Source organism: Nesoenas mayeri (genome assembly GCF_963082525.1).
Source record: "Nesoenas mayeri genome assembly, chromosome: 4".
Lineage (NCBI taxonomy): Eukaryota > Metazoa > Chordata > Aves > Columbiformes > Columbidae > Nesoenas > Nesoenas mayeri.
Genome location: NC_137540.1, coordinates 64,398,639 through 64,419,984, shown reverse-complemented (window position 1 = coordinate 64,419,984; position 21,346 = coordinate 64,398,639). Strand labels below are relative to the sequence as shown.

General features: G+C 38.1%; 1 protein-coding gene across 1 annotated transcript in view; it reads left to right on the top strand.

Annotated features, from left to right (window-relative positions):
- The window catches only part of EVC2 (EvC ciliary complex subunit 2), a gene marked incomplete at both ends in the record, with an annotated part of 72,691 nt that extends 58,447 nt beyond the window's left edge, over positions 1-14,244 (top strand). The window contains 6 exon segments of the mRNA XM_080344133.1: positions 1,644-1,871; positions 4,049-4,260; positions 5,692-5,779; positions 12,296-12,489; positions 13,366-13,467; positions 13,971-14,244. Of these exon segments, the coding sequence (XP_080200259.1) occupies positions 1,644-1,871; positions 4,049-4,260; positions 5,692-5,779; positions 12,296-12,489; positions 13,366-13,467; positions 13,971-14,244 (1,098 nt within the window).
- Positions 14,245-21,346: the final 7,102 nt, after the last annotated feature.

Below are 21,346 nucleotides of genomic sequence, written 5' to 3'. Positions count from 1 at the left end.
GTGTAAAGGCATACCACAGGATTCCTGCCATGCTAATATGCTAACTGTATAGGGATCTCAATTAAATAAGGATGTTCATCGCTGCCTGTCCTTTAAGAGAGAGGCCCAGCTTGATGGGATAAATACTTTTCTATAGAATAAAAATGTGAGTACCTGGTCTCCAGTACCACAGTGATAATAAACTTAAACAAAACTTATTTAAAAATTTTGGCTGCAGTTCTTCGATTTTGTCACAGGCAGCAGTTCTTTGAGCATTGCTGTTAAAATACTTAATACTCGAAACTCCTGAAAATGCTGATTTCTGAAAACTTTGTGTGTGTGTGTATTCTGTGAAACCTGTCAGATTAGTTTCATCAGGACCAAAAGAGAATTTAGAGATGGAGAGAGGAGAAACCCTGCACTCTGATGCCAGTAGTGTACAGATGGGCTGTTCCTGTGCTGAGTTTTATTCTAAATATACTGTGTAGGGCAGTGGTTGATACCAGCACCAAATGGTGGAGTTGGAGCTCTCATGGTTGTGTGTGCTTTGTCTCTGTGTCCTCTCTTTCTTACAGTCCAGTTTTTGGGCCTGTGTGGATAGTACAGGGTGAGAGAATAAAACCAAACTGATAATTGTTTGCCGTCCTTGAAGGTTCAGCTACCCAAATGTTAGATATATAGTGTATACATCAATGTCTAACCTAGACATCCACACTTATATGTCAGCAGAAACACATTTTTTAGAATAGGAAATATATTGAAAAGTTCCTTTTCCTTTCCTTTGAAAAGGAACTTTTCCTTTGAAAGGGAGCTTAGAGTGACAAGCTCAGATGGAAGTAACTAAAGAGGGTAATTGCAGCTAACTACTGTCCACATTGTCTGGCAGAAAAATGGTCACAGCAGCAATATCACTGGCTGTGAATGTCAGTGGTACAGCATGGAGAACTCATCAATCACATTGCATGTGATCATGTGCTTGCATGTGCCTTTCAGCCTTGGATAGTTTTGGTGGATGTCCTGTCAGACGTGTGGCAGCAACAGAGTTATTGAGTTAAATCATTTTGATTTAATCCTGTTTGATGTCCATTCAATCCAGTTTTAATCCTGTTTGAAATCCATTACCAGTAGACTCTTGATTTATGGTTTAACATTTTTTTATAGAGGAGAATGTTTGGTTATTTGCTTAAAGAATAGTAGGTTGGATTTCATTGGTCAATATCAACTGACACTTGCCAGTTTGAAACTGAATACAGTCTTTCTATAAATTTTGCATTTTTGCTAAAAGTAAGGTTGTATTTTATCTTTCAGTATAACCAATCACATAGGTAAGTATAAGTTTATTTATATTACTATTTTTTTACTTTTATTATATTAAAAATTATATAGATCCTCTATTTTAGGTTAGTACTTAAAGTTATGACTGCCCTAAAACAAAGTCTGATCTCTTTGAAGTATCTGACCTGACTGTAATACTTTTTTGATCACCTAAACACTGTAAAAGCTGGAATTTAATGTTAAAAGCACTTTTAAAAACAATTTAGTACATTATAAGATAACAACATTAATTTGTTTGCTGTTATAAGTCCTGCTTGTTAATTACAGGGTAGTAAAATCATGAGCCTACATGTTAATCTTGCTACCTTTTGTCGTTTGGTATCTTTCAGGTTAAACATAAGTTGCTGCTTGAGAAAGAGTGTCAGCTGCGTGATCTGGAAGATAAACTTGGAGAGTATATTACTGCTTTAGCTTTTCAAAAGACTGTTAAAAAAACCAGAATGTTGGAGCTGTATACTGCTGTCATAAGTGTACAAGCTTTTCTCTTTGAACAACTGAGCACGTCAAAAACCCTGTCAAAATTGGAATGTATTCAGATTTTAGAAGCACATAATCCTGTAAGTAATGAAGTTGTGAAAAGGAAAATTCCTGTTAGGAGACAGCAACTCTCACAGTAGTTTATTTGACTTTGATTTAGGTGGGCTGGTTTGCAGTGCCCGGTGGTCCAGCCTTTAATTTCCGTCATTATGTACACTATAATGCACTCAGAAGAAGAAATAAAGAGAAGGAAAGTATTAGAGCTAGGGAAGATTGCATATTTTTATTATAGCAGCATCTGGAGATCTACAGTCAGAAAGAGCAGTATTTTGGTGGGTAATTAATATTAAAGTTTTATTGACTGCAAGGAAGACAATGCGAAATTAATTGTGAGTCATGCCTGGGGTAGTGTGTAAGTTGTCATGACTGTGTTACAAAATCATTCATGTTATGGTGTTATCCATATGATAAAATCCATAACCACATGATATGCTTCAGTCATTGAGTTTTTAAAGATTATATATAAATCTGTCTACCTCCAAGCATGCTCATATGGTTCAAATAGTAGCAACTTTGGAAAAGCCTCTTCCCTTCATTGTATTCATTACATACTTGGTGTGTGCCAGTTTTCTAATCCTTTTTTAATACTTCAGTGCTCAGTATTCATAAGGATCTTTTTTTTTTTTTCTTTTTTTTACATCTGCTATTTGCAACTATCCAAGTGAATCTTGGGAGAGCACTGGAGTAGAACAAACAAAATGGGTTTTTAAGAGCAAAAGCTCTTAGCTAGAGGTCATCATTAGATAGCTATTGCTGTGAAGACTCTGGGTTAAATTTTAAGGCTGTCATCTCTGCAGAGTTTCACTTAGAATGGCAGTTAGAATGCTTATATACTTCTAGTTTTGCTTATATTCGTATTAAATCTGTAGTAAACAGTGAAACTGGTATGTAGATGGAGTATTAAAAAGTAAAAAACACTAATTCCAGATTAAATTATGCAGTAAGTGTAACGGGGCTCTGCAAAGAGTTGATTTAGCTTCTTTGTCCTCGAAGAGACGAAGAAAAAGAATTGAAGGAGAGGCAGAAGAGAGACCTAGAGTAGCTAACACTGGATTATTTATCCACTGTGTAAGAACTAAGTTGAGTCCTGTTTTAGGGAAAATATTTAGGCATTTTTTAAAGTGCTTGTTAGGCCTGGTTTATAGGGCTGGTTTCCTGGTGATCAAACCTCTCTCTCTTGCTGTGTTTTTGACCAACTCTGGTTCAAGGAGCTGGCAAATTTTAACACCTGTTGTTTTAAAACTAATATATCAGATTGTATTTCCTAATGCTGATGACATCAGTGATAATTTGGCCAATTTGTGAAACAAACATATCTGGCTGTGAATTTGCATCATCTCCTTGGAGATAACAATTTAATATTCATTGTTAAGAGAGTGGATCTAAGCTCCAGTGTTAAATCTTGCTTACTGGGTAGCAGACACTTAGAGATGCCATGCTCCAATGAATCCAATCTGAATATAGGTCTTGGGGTGGAGGAAGTTTAAAATTTGGCATTTTCTCCAACGTACAAATTGGAATTAGGGCACTGAGATATTAAGCAACTTAAAGCTCGAGGTCAGACAACAATGACATTGGAAGACTGGAATATGAAGCCTTCCTTCTGATGTCTAGTTTGACTCCTTGACCAAAGAGAGATCTTTGGTATGAGTGATCTAGTTCACTTAAGACTTTGGGTTTTAACACTTTGATTTTTAGAGCATTGTATTTTAACCGTAATTTTGTCACGCTAAATTTGAATTATTGTCTTAACTTCGAACATCTTTGATATTAGGTGTTGATTCAGTATAACTAAAACTAGTCAGTCTGAGTTTCCTAGGCTGTTTCAGTGGCTTTATGTAGCTGATAGGTGAATCCTAATGGTGCCATTCTTTTGTTTGGATCTCAGCAATGCTGGTAGTGTGCTTTCTAGATGTCCTCTGTAGTGGAACATTTCAAAGAGCATTGACCTTTAGCACAATGAAAATTGACTCATATCTTTCAGCATTGTTCTGATATTCACAGCGTGCCAGTCATGTTTACTGAAGCCATACACTGAATTGGAAAGTGTAATGACTGCAAGTGTCTGGGGTAGAATGAGAAATGAATAAACTCATATCAGAAATTCTGATAGCATCTTTTTTCTTCACTCCAGAAGAAATCTATTTTTCCAAGTTAAAGTATGATTTTTTTATCATTACATGTTTTCAATCTCCAGGAGGTTGAAGAACTTGGCAGGAAGCTGGAGCATGAGATGTTGCATAAGGAATCAGCGCAGCAGCAGCATCTAATGAGTAGGCAGAGGTGGACACCGGATGGATTGGGGCTCTCAAGTGAAGCTGTGGAAACGAATGCAGACAGACAGGTGACAGTTCTGCTAAGACAGGCCATGAATAAATGTAGGCAGTTTATAAATCTGCACCAGCAAAGGTAAGTGCTTTGGTTTCAGGTTTTACTAAGTTACTGCAGTCCTTCTATATAGACCGTAAAATCTCATAGACAAACAGCCAGCTAAATGTTCTGCTGTGTTGGGGAGGGACTATACATCTGTGTTTGTATACTGCATTTTTGTGATGTGGCCCAGAGCATAACTGAGTAGTCTTGGGAATATTGAACTGAGAAAAATGAAATAATAATAGCTTAGTTACATATAGATTGTAATGTCTTGCATGGCAATCACCATTTCTCGATGGGGACAGGGGAAAAATAGCAATACTCCTTCGCAGCAAGGAGGAAAATAATTTTAATCCTGTTCTTCATCTCTCAAGAAGATAGGTCGGGGCTTCAAAGCAACTTTATATGCTGGGGTCAGGAGAAGTAGCTGAGACAATTTAGATTGAATTCCCATCTCCAGTGTCACCCTGGAGGCTGAATTACCTGTCACACAACCATTTTTATGGGATATATAAACTCTTCTTCAGAGACAGGCTCAATTTCACTTTTCCCTGCCCAGTTTTTAGATGAAGATATCAGTGACAACAACAACAGCAGGCCTCTTGGGAGATATATAAAAATACTTGTCTTGTGGAGGTTGGCGAGCAAAAATGGGTGATAATTTGCAAAATTGCAAAGTATTGTATTACACATTTGCATGTGTATTGCACAATAGTAAAAGCCTGTCACATTTCAAGATCCTTGTAAGATCCTGAGAGAGTGCTTTCCATTACAAAGAGGGTTTTTCATGGAACAATTCATATGTTAAAAATGGCTTTGATAGGCTTTGAGTGGACTTATTGCACTCTGTTTTAATTCTGAAAGGGCCAAAACTCTACTCTGTGTAGGTTAATGACTCTCCTGTTGCAGAGGTGAAGAGTCACTAGAAGAGCAGATAGGTTACTGGCATATGGATACTACTGTAGAGATAGATCAGTGAAGCCTTCAAAGACACTGCCACTAGTCTTTACTAATTACCGGAAAACATAACAGAAGGAACAAGTTCTGTACTTTTCCCAAATGACATCTGGATGTCTTCATGATTTGCTCCAAAGAGAAAAAAATGACCAGTAGAGAGGAAGTTAATTGTTGACTATTATATTCCAGCAACAAAAAGATCTGCATCTCAGCATAAAGCATGGTGATAATATTTAAAGAAGAGGATGGGGAATGGTTGAATCGTGTTGCTTTGGACCAACTCTAGATTTGAATTGTATGCAAGAGCATAGCCTTAGATTCTGCTCTAACGTTTGCTTGGTGGTTCAGAGGAGAAAGGAGAAGTTGACATATTTTTGAGGTTATGCTGCTCACCCAACTTGTCTGACAGAAAGATATGCTTCCTGAATTGATGACTTTCAAATATTGTTTCTTATAATACAGTCATTTGGCCTGGAAATATTTCAATGTTAATTCTGTCTTTGACTTCAGCTTGAGAGATGAACAGTGGAATTGTGCAGTGCTTGAAGATCTCTTGGAAAATATAGAAATGGATGCATTTTTGGCACTTTATAGTCAGGTAAGCATGAAATTGAACAAAGCATCCAAGTTTAAATTACAGCTGTATCTGGAAATCAGCTTTTCTTGCTTTTTTGGGAACCATTACAGATGTATTTGGACACAGTTCTGCTAATAGTCACTACCAGTTCTGGTGTTTGCAGCCTGTATTATCATTCACTTCAGTTAATTCTGACCTACTTTCAGCCTTTTGAATTTTACCGAATTATACTTCTTTTTGTTCACTTACAAATCCTTTCCGGGGGTTGTCCTATTGCATCTTATTCTGTGAGACAACTAAATTGCCTGAATTTTTGATTTACAGACAGATTTACAGTCTGATTTTTCATGTAATGAGACAAGGGGTTTGTTTAGGCTTCAATCAGTGTTAGAAAGGTTTTGCATTGATCATGTCACGAAACTAAATGATAGAAGGACCGCTAGTTAAATTTTCTGGTATTGTTACTTATATTGTTTTTGAAAAGAAGATCACCTCTTCAGGTGATTTCCTATCTGTTGGCTGCCTGTCAAGGCCACTAAAGGCATTAAAAATGAATCTCTGTTGTCCCAGAATTTTATCTACAGACCTTGGTTGAGATACATACTGAATTTCAGAAAAGAAACTCAAGTGTTGCAGCTTTTCACATCCAAGTATCTTACCTCTTGGGGACAGGAATGCTTGCAGTCACCTGTATCATAAATTGGAACATCAGAGGCCAGCAACCCGAGGGACCACTGAGACTAAAAGTCTCTCCTCTTTTCCTGTGTCTCAACTTGTTTCTGCTCAGTTTTCTGAACTCTTTATCCTCTCCTGAGTTAGATGTCTATTTGAGGTCAGCTAGTCTCATGATGGATTTGAGTGACATTCCTATATAATACACCTGTGCTAGGAGATTCACCTGGAAGGCAGCACATATTTTCAGATCCTTTCAGAATTTGCATCAAGAACCACTAAAGCTCACAGGAGAGTGGTAGTCACTTCAATCTCTGCCTCTTGTGGGTATACTTGGGTTCCATTCAGAGTGGAGTCTTCTCACTGGAAGAGGCTTACCTCTGAATATCTCCCAGCCTGATGCTTACGGTGCTGTGCTGGAACAGATCTCACTTTGTGCTAATGAATTAAATGAGGCAGACTGGGAATTCAAACCTCATCTTAACGCTTTCCAAGAGCATCCTGTTCCCTGTGCATAATAATAGAAACACCAAAACCCCGTTCTGTTATGTCTTCCAAGTATAGTATTTGAAGATGTTTGCTGAGGAGGTCATGGCCAGTGTTACCAGCCTTCCAGTTTTAAATCCAAGCTATATGTTCTGTTAGAGCTTGGTTTTGTTTTTGTTTTTGGTTTGGTTTGGTTTGTTTGTTTGTTTGTTTGTTTTTTGTTTTTAGTTTTATTATTATTTTCCTCTTTGATTTCCCCCCTGCCTCCTGTCACAACTGTATTTTTTTTCAAACCAGCTTGGTACCCTGTTGACTTTGACAGTTTGGGTTGTTGTAAGTGGATGTGGCTGTCAGGTGCTGCTGAATTCTGTTCTGGCCTTCAGTTCCTTCTCACTGTTTTCTGCCCACATGGCACGTAGCATTCCTAACATTTTATTGGAAGTTGACAGAAATAGCATTCTGCTGACACTGATGAAAATTTCTGCTACAAGCCTTTGTGGGGTGCTTATGGTGTAAATATTCACATGATGGTGAGGTTTAATCTGATTATTTCTTTATAACCTTAAACTTCATTCATTTATGCTCCTTTAAAATAACTTGCATAATGCTGATGAGGCAACCATCAACTATTTTCAATTATTCCTTCAGTTGTGGAATGGTGATGTGGGCAGTGACAGCTATGGTGCTTTTCAGAGGCAACATTAAAATTGAGGCTTTATTTGCTCATTTGTAGTTATAGTTTGTCTGATAGCTTAAGATTTCAGTGCAGTTTTCTAGGAGAAAAGATGATCTTTGGTACTGTTCAACTTTTTTGTAAAACAGGTAAGGAGTTAACAGGCTTGTGTGGATATTTTGCTGAAACATACTGTGCTTCAGATAAACGTTGAATATGATGAATGTAAGATAAGTCTGAGATAAAATAAACTCCATTCAACAGCACTGGAAAATAAACATCAGAACAGATAAAAAAATTGAAAATGCTTTGAAAGGTCCTTTAGGCTTTGCTGATCTTTCCTTCTACTACTGTGCTATAAGTCATTGGTCTTTGTGGACTGTAGTCTTGTGAATTCTTTTTATGCTGTCGGGTTGTTTTTTTTTCCTAGTTCATTGTATCTGACAAAGTATGCTGCATCCAGAAATGCTGGCCCTTTTGAAGGCTTTAAACACCATGGGCCAGCTCCTCCAGATCAGCACTACGGAGACCATTGTCATAGTTTAATTTCAATGTTTCTAAATCCTCTATTGCCTTGCAATCTTGAACTAATTGAAGAGACCTTGTAGAGTGTTTATTTAGCAATTTAATAGGCTGGCAAAAACAGTCACTGCTATGTGGGAATTCTTAAAAGAGAGCATGAAGACTGCATTAATCTCATACTGTGGTTCTTAGCTTCTTACTACTGGACATAGAAGGGTAGGAAGAAGATGCATGGAACAAGCCAGCTGCTCAGCAGAAGTTCTTAGCTTGAAAAGGATGTTGTGAAATGTTTTACTGCTGCTCTCAAGTTTCGTTGTCTCTGATAGAGCCTCAGCATCTACCTCCCTCAGAAAGGCAGGAATTCATGATGTGTGGCATGGGAAGATGAATGCTGAAGCAGATCTGTAGGACTTGGTGGGCGAGAAGGGAGACAAACCTGGTGGCTGAGTGCAACTGCTGCTGGCTGTGAATTTTTCATTTTGAGGGGAATCTTATCATAAGAGAACTTGGCTCTTTTCTTAGCATTTCAGTTCAAAGGCAGTGCTCTTCTTTGGGAAGTGTTAACCATATTTATTATTGGACTGCCCAGGACTAACCGGGAATATGCTGGTTTTGCACATTATTGTGGCATAGAACATAAACCATGTTGCGTAAGTTGCTGACAGTTTAATTGTCTTCCTGCAATGTTGTTTAAGTTTCTTTGGCACAGATACTTTGTGAAAGAGCTTCTGAGCGGCATGGGGTATATTCTGCAAGTTGAGAGGTTAAAATAATTGTTTTGAAGATTACAGATGCATGCAAACAGTGTATGTCACAATTTTCACAGTATCCAGTCCTCTTAGCACCCTAGCAGGTGAACAAAGATTCTTGATAATTAGAGATTTTGATGTCTTGAAGACAGATTTAAAAGTATCACTGTCACCTCATTGCACTTGAAAAACTGGACACGCTGTTCAGTGTATACTTGGGGGACTATGCTTTATGTGATTCCCTAAAGAAATAATTAATTTGTATAAATATGCATTAGATATACCCCTGGGGTTTTTGTTATTTATATTTATTCATGTAAAGTGTAGCCCAGAGATATTCTGAGACATACTTTATTGAAATTCCATAAACCTGTGCATATTTACCCTGCAGATACACAAAATTTCTGTTCTCTACAAGCATAATAGTATAGTAGTTTGAGACCTGACTACTCTTAATTCAACTTTTTTGCGTAGTAGGAGAGTGATTTATTAATTTATTAAGGCTCACAGTGTAACATGTTCCTACTTTTGGATTTGCTTATCCTGTGAGCTGGTATGGGAATTGATTTTGAAATATTTTTTCCCCCTTATTTTCTTAAAATTTATAGAACATGTTATATTGGCAAGTATTAGGAAACTATAGCTATTGTACCTCTGTATCTTACACACATCCTTTTATTTAAAGAGGATTTTCCCCTTTAGACTAGTTTTCAGAACTGTAGATGCAACCCTTTCTGGAAAACCAGGTAAGGTTTACCTTCCTACATTTTGTGTTTCAGCTTACATCCTTATCGAAGCAAATCTAGGTCAATAAGAGATTTGCTTGAAAGATAGTGAGTTCAGGATCGTAATCCTCTGGCTGAGAAATTACTTTTAAGTAAGCTTGTAGTTACGTCTCAGGTTACACCAGTTGCGTTGTAGAGACAGAAGGTGATTCAGGCACACTGTCATGTGGAAACAGCACATTAGGATCAAGTTTGTTGATTCTTGCATTATTTGTTTAAAGACATATTGCTCAGTCCAAATACTTAAAAGTAATTGTGCTGTTTGTAAACTACAATTCATACATTCCTATTTTTATTTTGGCCAAATTCAGAGAATACAAATGAAGTTATTGGCAGTGCAAGTAGCATTAGATGTTATGAAAAAAGTGAATTCCTAATCTTTGTGGTACCTTAACATATAATATACCAGAATCGCACTCATCCCGCCCTGTAGGGCTTTTGGTCTGACTAGTGTTACTATTCCTGTGTTTGCATTCACATTCACTTCTCTGTCACACTTCTGGGTAGCTGTGGGCGTCTGAAACTGCTGCTCGCCCCCGGTGCATGTTCACACATCAGCACTGCCCTTGCTGTGCATATGCTAGATACACCTGTGCCACTTTCGGTACTGTTGACAGCATTGTGGCACCTTGCAGGATTACTTAATTGTGAATTCTGCTGTGTTAGAAAAGCATTAAGGGTTGCATGTCAGTCCAAATAATACTTGGTGCAGAAAGGTAAGGGTCAGAGTGGAGGAAAGGAACATTTTAAAGAGGAGACTATTGCAGGGGAAAGCAGTGCTGAAGTCATGTCTCAACCACCTGCATGTAAATTACTGAGTTAAGGATCCTGAGACCATTTAGCCAAAAAGGGCATAATAGGTCACAGAGATGGTCATTTTTATTCTCATGTAGTGTTGTTTTTTGTATGTTTCTATAAAGAACAGTTTTTAAAATCAAAAGTACAACACAGTCTATATACAACTATAGACATGAAACTCACGTGTCTGTATTAAGATTTACATTCCTCTCCAGAGAAGAACCAAATCATTTCTTGCTTTAAGTAACCTGAACAGACATCTTTATTACCTAACTTTGGTACCCGTTTAGGGTGAAAATGTTGGACGTGTTAGATACCACATCAATTTACTAATCTCTCATCAATTTTACGATTTTTTCTTGTTCCTTCTGGTATCTCAGTGGTTTCCATGGAAAATCTATAACAATACTGAAGAGCCCAGGAAACTTAAGGAAGTGGCTGGTTTTCCTGCCTTTTGGAAACAAGTTCTCTGCTTGGGAAATGGTTATTTATTTATTTTGTGTGGCAGTCTAAATTTGGGTTAAGGCTGTTGTGGGGGTGTTTGCTTTGTTTTTATACATGGATTTATCAGAAAGAATTGTCCTTTATAGAGCATCCTTTTCATGAAATGCCTTCTTTTCAAGAAGATTCACTTAATAAAAGGATCTCCAAAGTGCATTCACTCCTCTGAAAATTTGTCATGCAAAAAAGAGGCAGAGTTCAACATTTGCTGTGACAAATTGAATCCGCTGTGGATAAGGAAATTGACTGTCCTCCTGCGTGGTGGGACCTTGTGGGTTTTTTATGTGACGTGGACTTTGTAGTCGTCATGTATGATGTAGCTTATAGGAGGGTCTACAGGGTGGAGGTGACTCAGCTGTAGTGAGTCATCTTGAATATATCACGCATCTTACCTAACTTCAGCTACCTGAGATACTTCTATGGTTTGAATAGCCTACAAGAGCAGTTTTCTGGCATTAAATTTGCTCTACTCCTTTCTTTCCACGTAATTCTCCATATATTGTAGACTTTTCATATTTGATACACAGGAGAAATCTGCAGAAACAGCCATGGGGATGCAGAAGTTTTGACGGCAGAGCAGAAAATAACAATGGGGGTTTGGTGTTTGGAGGGGGTGGGAAATGGGGCTGGTGGATTGTCCAGGAAACAACTAAATTTGAACTTAACCTATTTGAACGCTATGAAAATATACTTTATCACTGACCTTTGAGCCAAAAAAGAGAGGACATTTGGACATTTGGAAAAAGAAAACAAAAACAACAACAACAAAAAACCTACCCAGATGTTTCCTTCATCTCTTAACAAAACTTGCAAGCTGTTCTCTGAGCTTATCATAGAATCTGGCGTTAAGAGAGGCTGAACAATGAAGTGCTCAGCCATGGCACCTTGTAAATGTCGTCATTAGCTTTCAGAGGCGATTTTTTTCCCCTAATTTTACAGAACAAGGAAGGCCAAATCGCTTCATTGCTGTCTTGAAAGGATTTCTTTATAATAGTACAATCTATACATTAACTAAACCTCACATGCTAGAATATGGTTTCATTGTGATTTTTTCAGACTGAAGGGCAGCAAGTACATTCTGTAAGCACATACTCAAAGATCAACTGTTTGTTTAATATTTATGTTGCCTTTATGCAGAATGAAATGGACAGCTGTAATATATATGGGCTGGTGTGGGCAGAAACAGTGAACGTGGGATTATGACCACTTGGCACCAGAACTGTCACCAATAACATGATTTTCAATAATATTTTTTGTTTTTATAATGAATAATTTTTAATGATAGTAATTAAAATTCACTAACACTTTCTAAATTTCCAATTTATCTGTCTTCTGCTCATTAATCCCGTAGGAGCTCCGACTGACTGGTTATTTAGCCAAACTGACAAGGCTACCAACGAGCGTGTTGCACAGGATCCTGAACTTGTTGCTGCCCTCCAGCTCACAAAGTGACATTCTTCCTGTCCTCGATTCCATCAGTAAATATTCAGATGGTGTTGCTGAAAGTGACAGTAATGCAGCTGAGTCTGGCAGCTGTAAGAAAAGGTAAGTGTGATATCTTTTGGTACACCATTGTACGAGAAGATTATTGCTTTACATGTATATGTATTTGCTGGATAAGAAGATTGACAACAATAGAAAAAATTCACAGGTGCATAAGTTTCCTTTTTGAAATATTTTTGTGGATAAAAATACTTTGAAACTGCTATCTTGTTTTGTGAAATATTTTAACTATATTAAATGGATGAGGAGTTAATACATTCTATAACTTTATGAACTAAACTATTATCTTGTGGATTTATAAATATTGCTTTGATCATTGTTTCTGTTGACTTTAATTGGAGTTTATTAAAATATTTTCCTTCCAGCTTTTTGTATTTACAGTATTCATAGCACACTAAATTTCAAGCGTCTATAGCTCCTGAAGATGTAACGGAGATCCTCCTTTCTAATAATGGAAGTTTCAACCTTGCAGCTGCCTGTCCCTTTGTAGTTCATTACTAAAGTCACAAGTGGCCACTGCTTTGTCCTTTACACACAGAGACAGGTAGTCTCTCAGAACCTTCATCCTTCCAGTTTGTCCCAGTTAACAGCAACTGAACACAGAGAGGTGCGCTGGACCCCTCTCCCAGCTCCCTGCCATGACATGGGGAGAAAAGCTGATGTTGCAGCACTGGGGCATCTGGTTGTCAGGTGTGAGTTGTCAAGGAATAGATGAGGGTCCTTGGGACAATGCTGAGGTGTGATCTTGCATGATCTAAATCACTGTGGCAGGACAACAGCAATCCTTGAATGCTCTTACTGACTGTATTAATTGTATTACTGTCATGGTTTTGGTAGTTTAAATTGGAAAGGGGAGGAAAGCGTGTGTGTATTTGGGGATTTGCTGCTGGGAATTTTTTTTCTTTACTGCTCCTTCAGGAGGAACAAAGAGTTGTGGCAAGCGCTGGAGAACAAAGTAAGGCAAGATCTGATAAACAGAAGGTTGGAAAAGATCCCTTATCTAAACAAGAGAAGAGACAGGTAGGGAGAAAAGAGGAAGAAACGTGTTGGGGTTTTTTGGTGGGTCAATTTGTTTGTTTGTTTTTATACTTCATTTCAGCTGTAAAGGTTCCCCTTGTATCTATTAGGAACCAGTAAATACGTGTTCATAAATATGTGTTTTCTGACACTGTTCTGCCATTTGGTGCCTGTTTCCTGCAGGATATTTACACATCATAAGCAATAATAGTAATGCCTAAAAAAATTTTCCACACATATCCACAAAATTCACACATTTTTCATGTTACCTTGCCCACCTTCCCTGTTGTTATTTATTATAATGTTACCTTTTCTTATGCAGTTTTGTATCTCATAAAATGATACGTAATTTACTGGGGATTGGAATGGAAGTTACACTTCTGTCTGCTGAAATACCATTTTCTTAAGCTTCCAAAGTCATCATTTCTCTGTTAGGATATGATATAGGAAGCTATGTTTTCTTTTGGCCAAGTTTTCAGTTTTGTTCTGTTTTTTCATTAATGTAGCTTGGTAAAGAAGAAACAGCTTGATCTCCTGGAAAAAGCATCATTCATTCATCTTGGTTGGTTGCACATGCATCCTCCAGTAGAACAGTCTGATCCACCTGTTCCTTTGAACACGGCAACTGCCGAAGCCATAGAGCTGTTAGACACAGGGGAGAAGGTATTTTTGTTCCGTGAGATGAGTGATCCAATATTTTCTTCGCAAAATTCTCCAAGGAAAAAGAAAAAGAACTTTCTTAATTCCAAAAAGGCTGCTCGTGCAAATATGGACTCATGAGGCTGACTTCCAGACGAAGTATCCATTAGGGGAGAGGAAGTTATTTAAAATTCAGAAAAATAATGAGAAAAAATGGATTATACAGTTTAAATAACACTTGTGTTGATTTAATCTTATTTGTCTGACATTGTAAATAGCTGTAATTTTAGGATGGTGCAGTTAGCAATGTGTATTGTGCATTTTTTAATTCTTGTCAGCGTATGGTGCAGTAAAAATATGGATGTTTTGTGGGGCACATTCTGGCAGGCAGGACTTAGTGTTCCTTCAGTACATTTTGATAATTTTTCCACTGTATTTTCATAATGTGTATAGAAAAGTTTTTATATAAAGTAATTACTGATTTAGTATTCTTGTATTTATATATTCTTGGAATAAGCTGTGGTATAGGAGATGACCCACAAGTCCTCTGTTCTCTTGCTTTCTGTTACCGTAGCTAATTTACTGTTTAGTGCTGTGCTGTTAATAGGCTTTGAATGTTACTTCTGCAGTCTGTGTTCCACAGTGATGGCTGGTAGTCCAGATCTTCAGCATATATATATATATTTAGCCTTACATCCTGGAGTAGCTGTAGCCTTTCACTATTGTTTCTAAACTTCAGTAGAACTATGAATGTGGCTATATTTCAAATTGTGTTAAATATTTGCAACCTATTGCAGTCTTTTTCCTGGCTAAGCAATACCATCACACTAGCTCATCAGAAAAAGGCAAAAATGAAAGTGGCCACGTTAATAACATCAAAAGGTTTTTTTTGTAATGATACTGCAAAGTGTCACAATTGTAGGTGGGTATTTTTGAAGTTCTTGTTCCTGGATTTGTTTAAATTGATGAGGCTATCATTCTACATTTCAAAAGAGATAAGTTTCAAACCTTTCTTGTTCACAGAAAGAAACCTGTAAATATGAACCCTAAAAGCAGTAACAAGAGAAGAGAAATTAAAAGAAATGCACATGTTTGACAATATTTCGTGATATTCAAGCTTGTTCTGAGAGTTTTTGATCTATATTGGAATGCTGTGTTCTGAGGGTACTGTGATCACATATTTTGAAAATTTTCATATATGGAGGTTTTGTGTCTTTGTATTAATAGGATGCCAATTTCTTTTTTAAAAATAAAATGTTACAATGTATATGGGTCTCCTTTTGGCATTTATTCCAAATGAAAAAAACTTTTCTTTTTTTCCCCCACTTCCTGTGGCAAGTTTAAATATTCATTCCATGGTAAACAACAATTAGTGTTCCATATCAGCCTTAGTGATAGAAAATGTGTGCCTGATAATCCTAATTATTTTTGTTTGTGTTCTTGAGTCTTTTCATGGCTCTCACAGAAAGAAGAGTCTGGCAGGATTGTAGGAGTTCAGAGTTGCCACATTATAATACATCTGGTAGGTTGTCCCCAAGGTGTGGGTAGGTGAGCGCAGGGTCTGTCCTACCTCGGAGCTGGGTCAGAGCAGTGTAGGAGGAGGCTCAGGTGTTTCTCAAAGGAGTTGGGCCCTATGCAAGGAAAACCTGAGCTGTGCTCGGGGCTGCAAGGAGCGCTTTAAAGGTGAGGTGCCCTTTCTTGAATGTGAGTTTCTTCCAAGATTCCTTCGTGAGCCCAGACTATAGGCTATTATAATATAAAAGGGAAACAACAGCACTAATCACAGATAAGGTATTGGGGCCAATAGCTTTAATCAGTTACAATAATAGCATGCATCATCTGAATATTGATTGCAATATCAATTTATTATCCTTAATAGATAATCTGTAAGTCTAATACTAAAAAGCTGATTTGTAACTTTCACATGCCTCATCACTAATTTGAAGCAGCTCTGTGATTGTAACTATTCTAGTGGGGAAAGTCATGCCCTGCTATGAAAGAGTTTGATTTCATGCAATACATATTCAAATAAATGTTCACATTTTTAAATCTCTTGTTTCTTGCTCCCCAACATTGGGCACTTAGAAGATTCAGCTGGACAGGGTGCAGGGCCATGTTGTCTAGACTGTGCTTTTGCCAAGAAAGGTTGGACCAGATGATCCTTGTGGTCCATTCCAACCTGGTATTCTAAGATTCTGAACTACTACCGAGGCAATAGCCCACTTCAATAGAGAGTTTCAATGAGTTCTGCTGCGAGTTGTTCAGAGGGCAGAGGAGAACCAGCTGTTGTACATGCAATTCTCTGTGTGTACCATAAGTATTAGCACCTCTGTATTTCACAGCTGAAGCCTTCCAAGGAATGTGTGTTGGATGAGACATTCGAATTAAGCCCATTTGACTTTGCAGTCTCCAATAAAACAAGTAATATAAGGCAAAGTTCTTCAGGAATTTGGACGTTATCCATGTGGGCCAAATTGTTTTTCATTCTCATTAACATCAGAAAGGGACACCTAAAGTCTGGATGAACGTCCTGTTTTAAACAGATGTAGCCAAATCTAAAGAAAAAAAAGTACCTGGTACTGATGCTAATATTCTGCTTATTGTAGAATTGAGACTCCAAAGAAATGCTTCCCTTGTTTTGCAGCTCTTCCTGTTGGTTTCTGCCTGTCTATGCATTTTACTGAGATTGAAAGTACAGGAAATGAAGGCCCTTCTAATTAATCCCACAACTAATTGCATTCCCCTGGAAGTTCATTACTTTCTGTCTTTTCCCTGACCCTTGACAATGTACTCCCACCTGTGTTGCAGCTGTTGTCTCCTCTCAAACTGAAGTCATTGACCAAGGAGCCAAAATGTGCAAAGAACAGGCAGAAGTAACTGTCCTTGGCAGTGATGCTTCAAGATGCTTCAGAACTGACTTACTGGCAATGATATAATTTATTGAAGAAATTAATTCTCCACACTGGACTAATAACCTGTAGATTTTTGTTACCCTTCCATCAGTAGGCACTTAAGTAACGTTGGCCTGCAGTCTGCGCCCACTGCACAGCGCATCCCTCGTGCCTGGGGCACAACCTGGCACAGCCTCGGGAGGCTTATTAGTTGTACTCAGGCCCCTCATTATCGTTAGCACAGCTGTTAGTGTGATCTCAGATTAAGAAGCTTGTGGTGGTCATCAAAGCAGAGGGTTGCACTGGTGGGGGACAAAAGCTGGTGCCATATAAAGACTCAAAGAAAATTAATTTAAGATGCTTTGCTCCTTTTAAGATTAAGTGGGCACATACTGGAATGTTTTAAATTGTCAAGGTCTTCAGTGTCCACAGATTTAAACGGAATCAGTATCCATATCCTTCTATGTGTAACTATGTGCCACCAGGTTTTCTGCTGTGTCGTATGATGACCCTATTCTTGTTGTATGCTGTAGTTTTCTCGTGAATGCATTTGCTAAGTCTAATTCATTTGAGTAATGGAATTCTTTGCTACATCTCAGAATAGAGGTTGAAACGAGAATCACAGTGTCATAGATAATAGCATGAAGACTGCGTAGTTCCCTTGAGAAAGGATAAGATTTTAAAAGATTGTTTATTGTCCTTGCTGTATTTCTAGCTTCACGTATCAGAGATACAGATACTGGATTAGCACGCAAGACATGTTGCTCACTCAGTTGTTTAGTATAAGATCAAGCTTTTATTTAAAAGATTTCATTGTAAAGGGGTTTTTTTTTAAATACAAAAGATCCCACACACTGAAAAACATCTTATGGGAGATGTACACAAATGTTCTGCAGTGACTGAGCTGAAAATGTTTCCATGAGGCAAGCTGAGATTTCTTAGAATAAGTTTCCATTTCACTTCCCTTTCCTTAGTACTATGTATTAATTTATTATAAAGTAGAATACACATGCTAAGCCTAATGAAGGTTAATTAATACCAATAATGAATGACTAGATATTCTGGTAGAGACTTTCAACATTGTGTCAAAAATTCAATCAATTGTAAACAAAAGTGAAAATACATATATGGACCTGGCACTTGACTACAGAAAAATGTAAAAATTGAAGTTAAAAGATTGACATTTTTGCAGAATTAATTGTAATGTTTAATATATAACATTTTCTTCACTTATTGCTAAAGTAGTTTTGTTTTCAGATTAATTTTTCGAGGGACAATGTGTCTTTAATAGGGTCAATTCTGAAAAACACTCGTCTGCTTTATTTGAACCTGGGGAAATGGTGCTGCTTTCTTTCATTATCTTGTGTTTACCCAGCTGCTATTTTAACACCTTTATTTCTTCTGGGGAATGTTAAGTTTTTATACTGTTATCTTAAAACAACCACTGCCGATAATTATGCTGCCTTTCATCAACAGCTCTGCCCTCCCTAGAGCCTGACAGCAGGATTTTCGGAGCACCAGATGCCAAGTCCACTCGCTCAGCTGACCCAGTTCCCCCACTGCCCTACACTGGAATGTTTTGCTGGTGTAACTGGTGCCAACATAGGTGTACCAGCATAAAGCTCATTTTCCTTACTGAATTTAAACTGTATTGCCACGGGCTGTTGAGTGTGGTATGGGAGCTGATATGAACACTTGTACCAGCCGAGCAGTATCGTGCAAGTGATGAATGTTTTCCAGCTCACAGAGTTCTGCAGGTCAGATCCAGCTTTTGCCGCCTTCTGCTTCTCTGCTCAAGTTCTCTTCTGCAAAATGGCTGGCAAAGGCCACCTTACCTGCTCTCTTTCAATTCATTTTCTTGTCATTCACAGGGAGCAAGGCAGGGAAAGTCAGGCTCAATCCTTGTGATAGACTATACGGTGTGCTCACCATTTGCCTTCATTGCAGACAAGCTATGGTATAAATGGTCCATTTAATGAGAGCTGATAATGCCCATCTCTGTACTTGAGCAGTCTGTGCTTATTGTTATATATAACCAGTAGTTATTTTTCCCACCTCAGCTGTATCAAGAGGCTTAGATTCACAATTCTGTTTACTATCTTTTGATCTAATTTTGTATGACAAGCCAGCATACTGTTAACATGGTTGTCTTTTTGAAGGAATATAGTATTTTTTGTGGAATGTGTTGCTGTTTGCAGCAATACCGGAGCAAATGAGGTCCTGAATTCCACTCATGGAGGACCATGGTGAGCAATGGTGCTGATGAGCTGTTTCTGCAAATAAAACCTCTCAGCAATAACAGTGCTGTGCTGATCTCAAAGAGCTCCAGCCCCCCCAGCTACCCATAGCAGAGCTGGAATTGTAGGGCTCTCCTGGTGTGAAGAGAGTACAACAGCCGGTGGTGGCTGCAATGCCCTAGAAACCCTTTGAGCTCTCAGTTCAGGAAAGGAATCTGGGGGGGGGTGGTGTTACTCTTTTCCTTCTAAATGATGTTTAGTAGAGATAATAAATATCTAAATGCCAGCTTACTTTACAATCCCACTCATCCTTCTGCATGTAGTCCCTATTATTATACCTCAGTGCTAAGAGACTGCTTGCAGCTTGGGGCCATATCTTCAGTCTCCAAGCCCAGGTAATCATTCTGCCTTTAGCGAGGACATCAGGTGTCTGATCCCTTTTCTTCCGTCTCTGCTCAGCACCCTCAGAAAGCACCAGGGATGAGCTGAATCCTTCCAGCTCTGCTCCTGCCTCACCCTCCAATTTGTCACAAGCACTGGGCGCAAAACACCTCAGGAAGTCTCCGGGTGTTTTTCTCAACTTCTCTCATCCATATTTACTTTTCTGTCATGAATGGGTTAAACCAGGAAACCTGTGTGAATGCCAGTGCTGGATGGATAAACATCTGGTAAAGGAGGCCCCAGTGCCCTGCGTTTCACTTGTGAATAAAACAAGTGAAAAATCATACCAACACCGGAATAAGGCACTTCTCAGCCAACTGTTGAATATGCAACACAGTCTCTTGTGGGAATTGGCTCCTGAGTAGCACTGCAGTGAAGGAGAGAGGGCTCATGAGCTGTCTGTCTGCTCCAGACTGGGCACAGAAATGCCACAGATTCAGCAAATTTCCTGTAGGCTTTTGATGCAAAGCAGGAAACTCTAACACTAACAGAGTGTGTGCTGACAAAGATCTTTAAAAGCATCTTGCATGTTGCTGTCAAGAGTGAAGTTAATTTCTGATACCAAGCCTAGACTTCAAAATGGATAAAATGAGATTACAAAATGACTCTTCTGAGAATAATTGTATTGCTGCCTTTGTATGTGTGTTTGAGAGGTTGTCTTCCTAATTGAAGTGTATGAAGAGAGCACTTGTACTTTTAGCATTTGGAAATAATATTTGCAAAGAATATGTGATAAAAAAATATGTTAAGAAAAGCTCCATGTATTTGAGGGAGAAAAAACCCGGCAGAAATGACTGGGCATCTTTCTGGCTCCTCCAGTTGTTATGCATATGAATAGTTCCCTAAATGTAATAATAATCTTCACATGAATAAAGATGTCAGGGTTTGGTTAATACATCCTGTGTACACTGTTGATTCAGTGTTATATCAGACTAGAGAGTAATTCAGCATGTCACAAAATCCTGCCTGCATGTTCTGGCTGTCAAAACGCACTCTGTGCAGAGGGTACGTGCTGCAATTTGTTTTGTTTTATTTTGACCATCTAAATGTCATGGTGTCTAATTGAAGGTAAATGTCATGGCTTTCCCCATAACTGAGACAGGTCCAGGCACTACACCAGGAAGGTTAATTTAACACCTATGACAGGCAGCATAGGTTGTGTTTTGAATAACTCTCTCTTACTGCTTTGTTACTAAATGAAAGTAGACAAGAAGCTGAGAAATTTTATTCCATACTACTGAGTAGGAAAAAATATTAAGATAAAAATGTATTTCTTCTTCTCCTGGACTTCACTGTAACTTCTGCAAAGCAGAGGTACTTTTTCATTGTGGGTCTCTGAGCTTCTTCGTAGAAAAGATACCGAGTGCCAGACATCATGGTGAGGAGGGAGAAGAACTGTGTTTAATAGATTAACTAGTATACTTGGGCAAAGCAGAGGAGCTTTTCAGCATTTAAGTTTTTCTTCAAACAAAACCAGATCTTTTCAGTTTCTGGCTGCAGTTGCCATGGGAACACTTTCAAACAAATATTTGATTAGAGCTGGTCAATATTTTTAATGAAGGCATAGCTTCTGTTTTGAAAACCATCTTGTTTAACACATATTAAACAAAACTGGATATAAAAACATTTAGTCTGGTTTGTTTCCAATTTCCTTTTTCCTCTTGTCTTTAATTC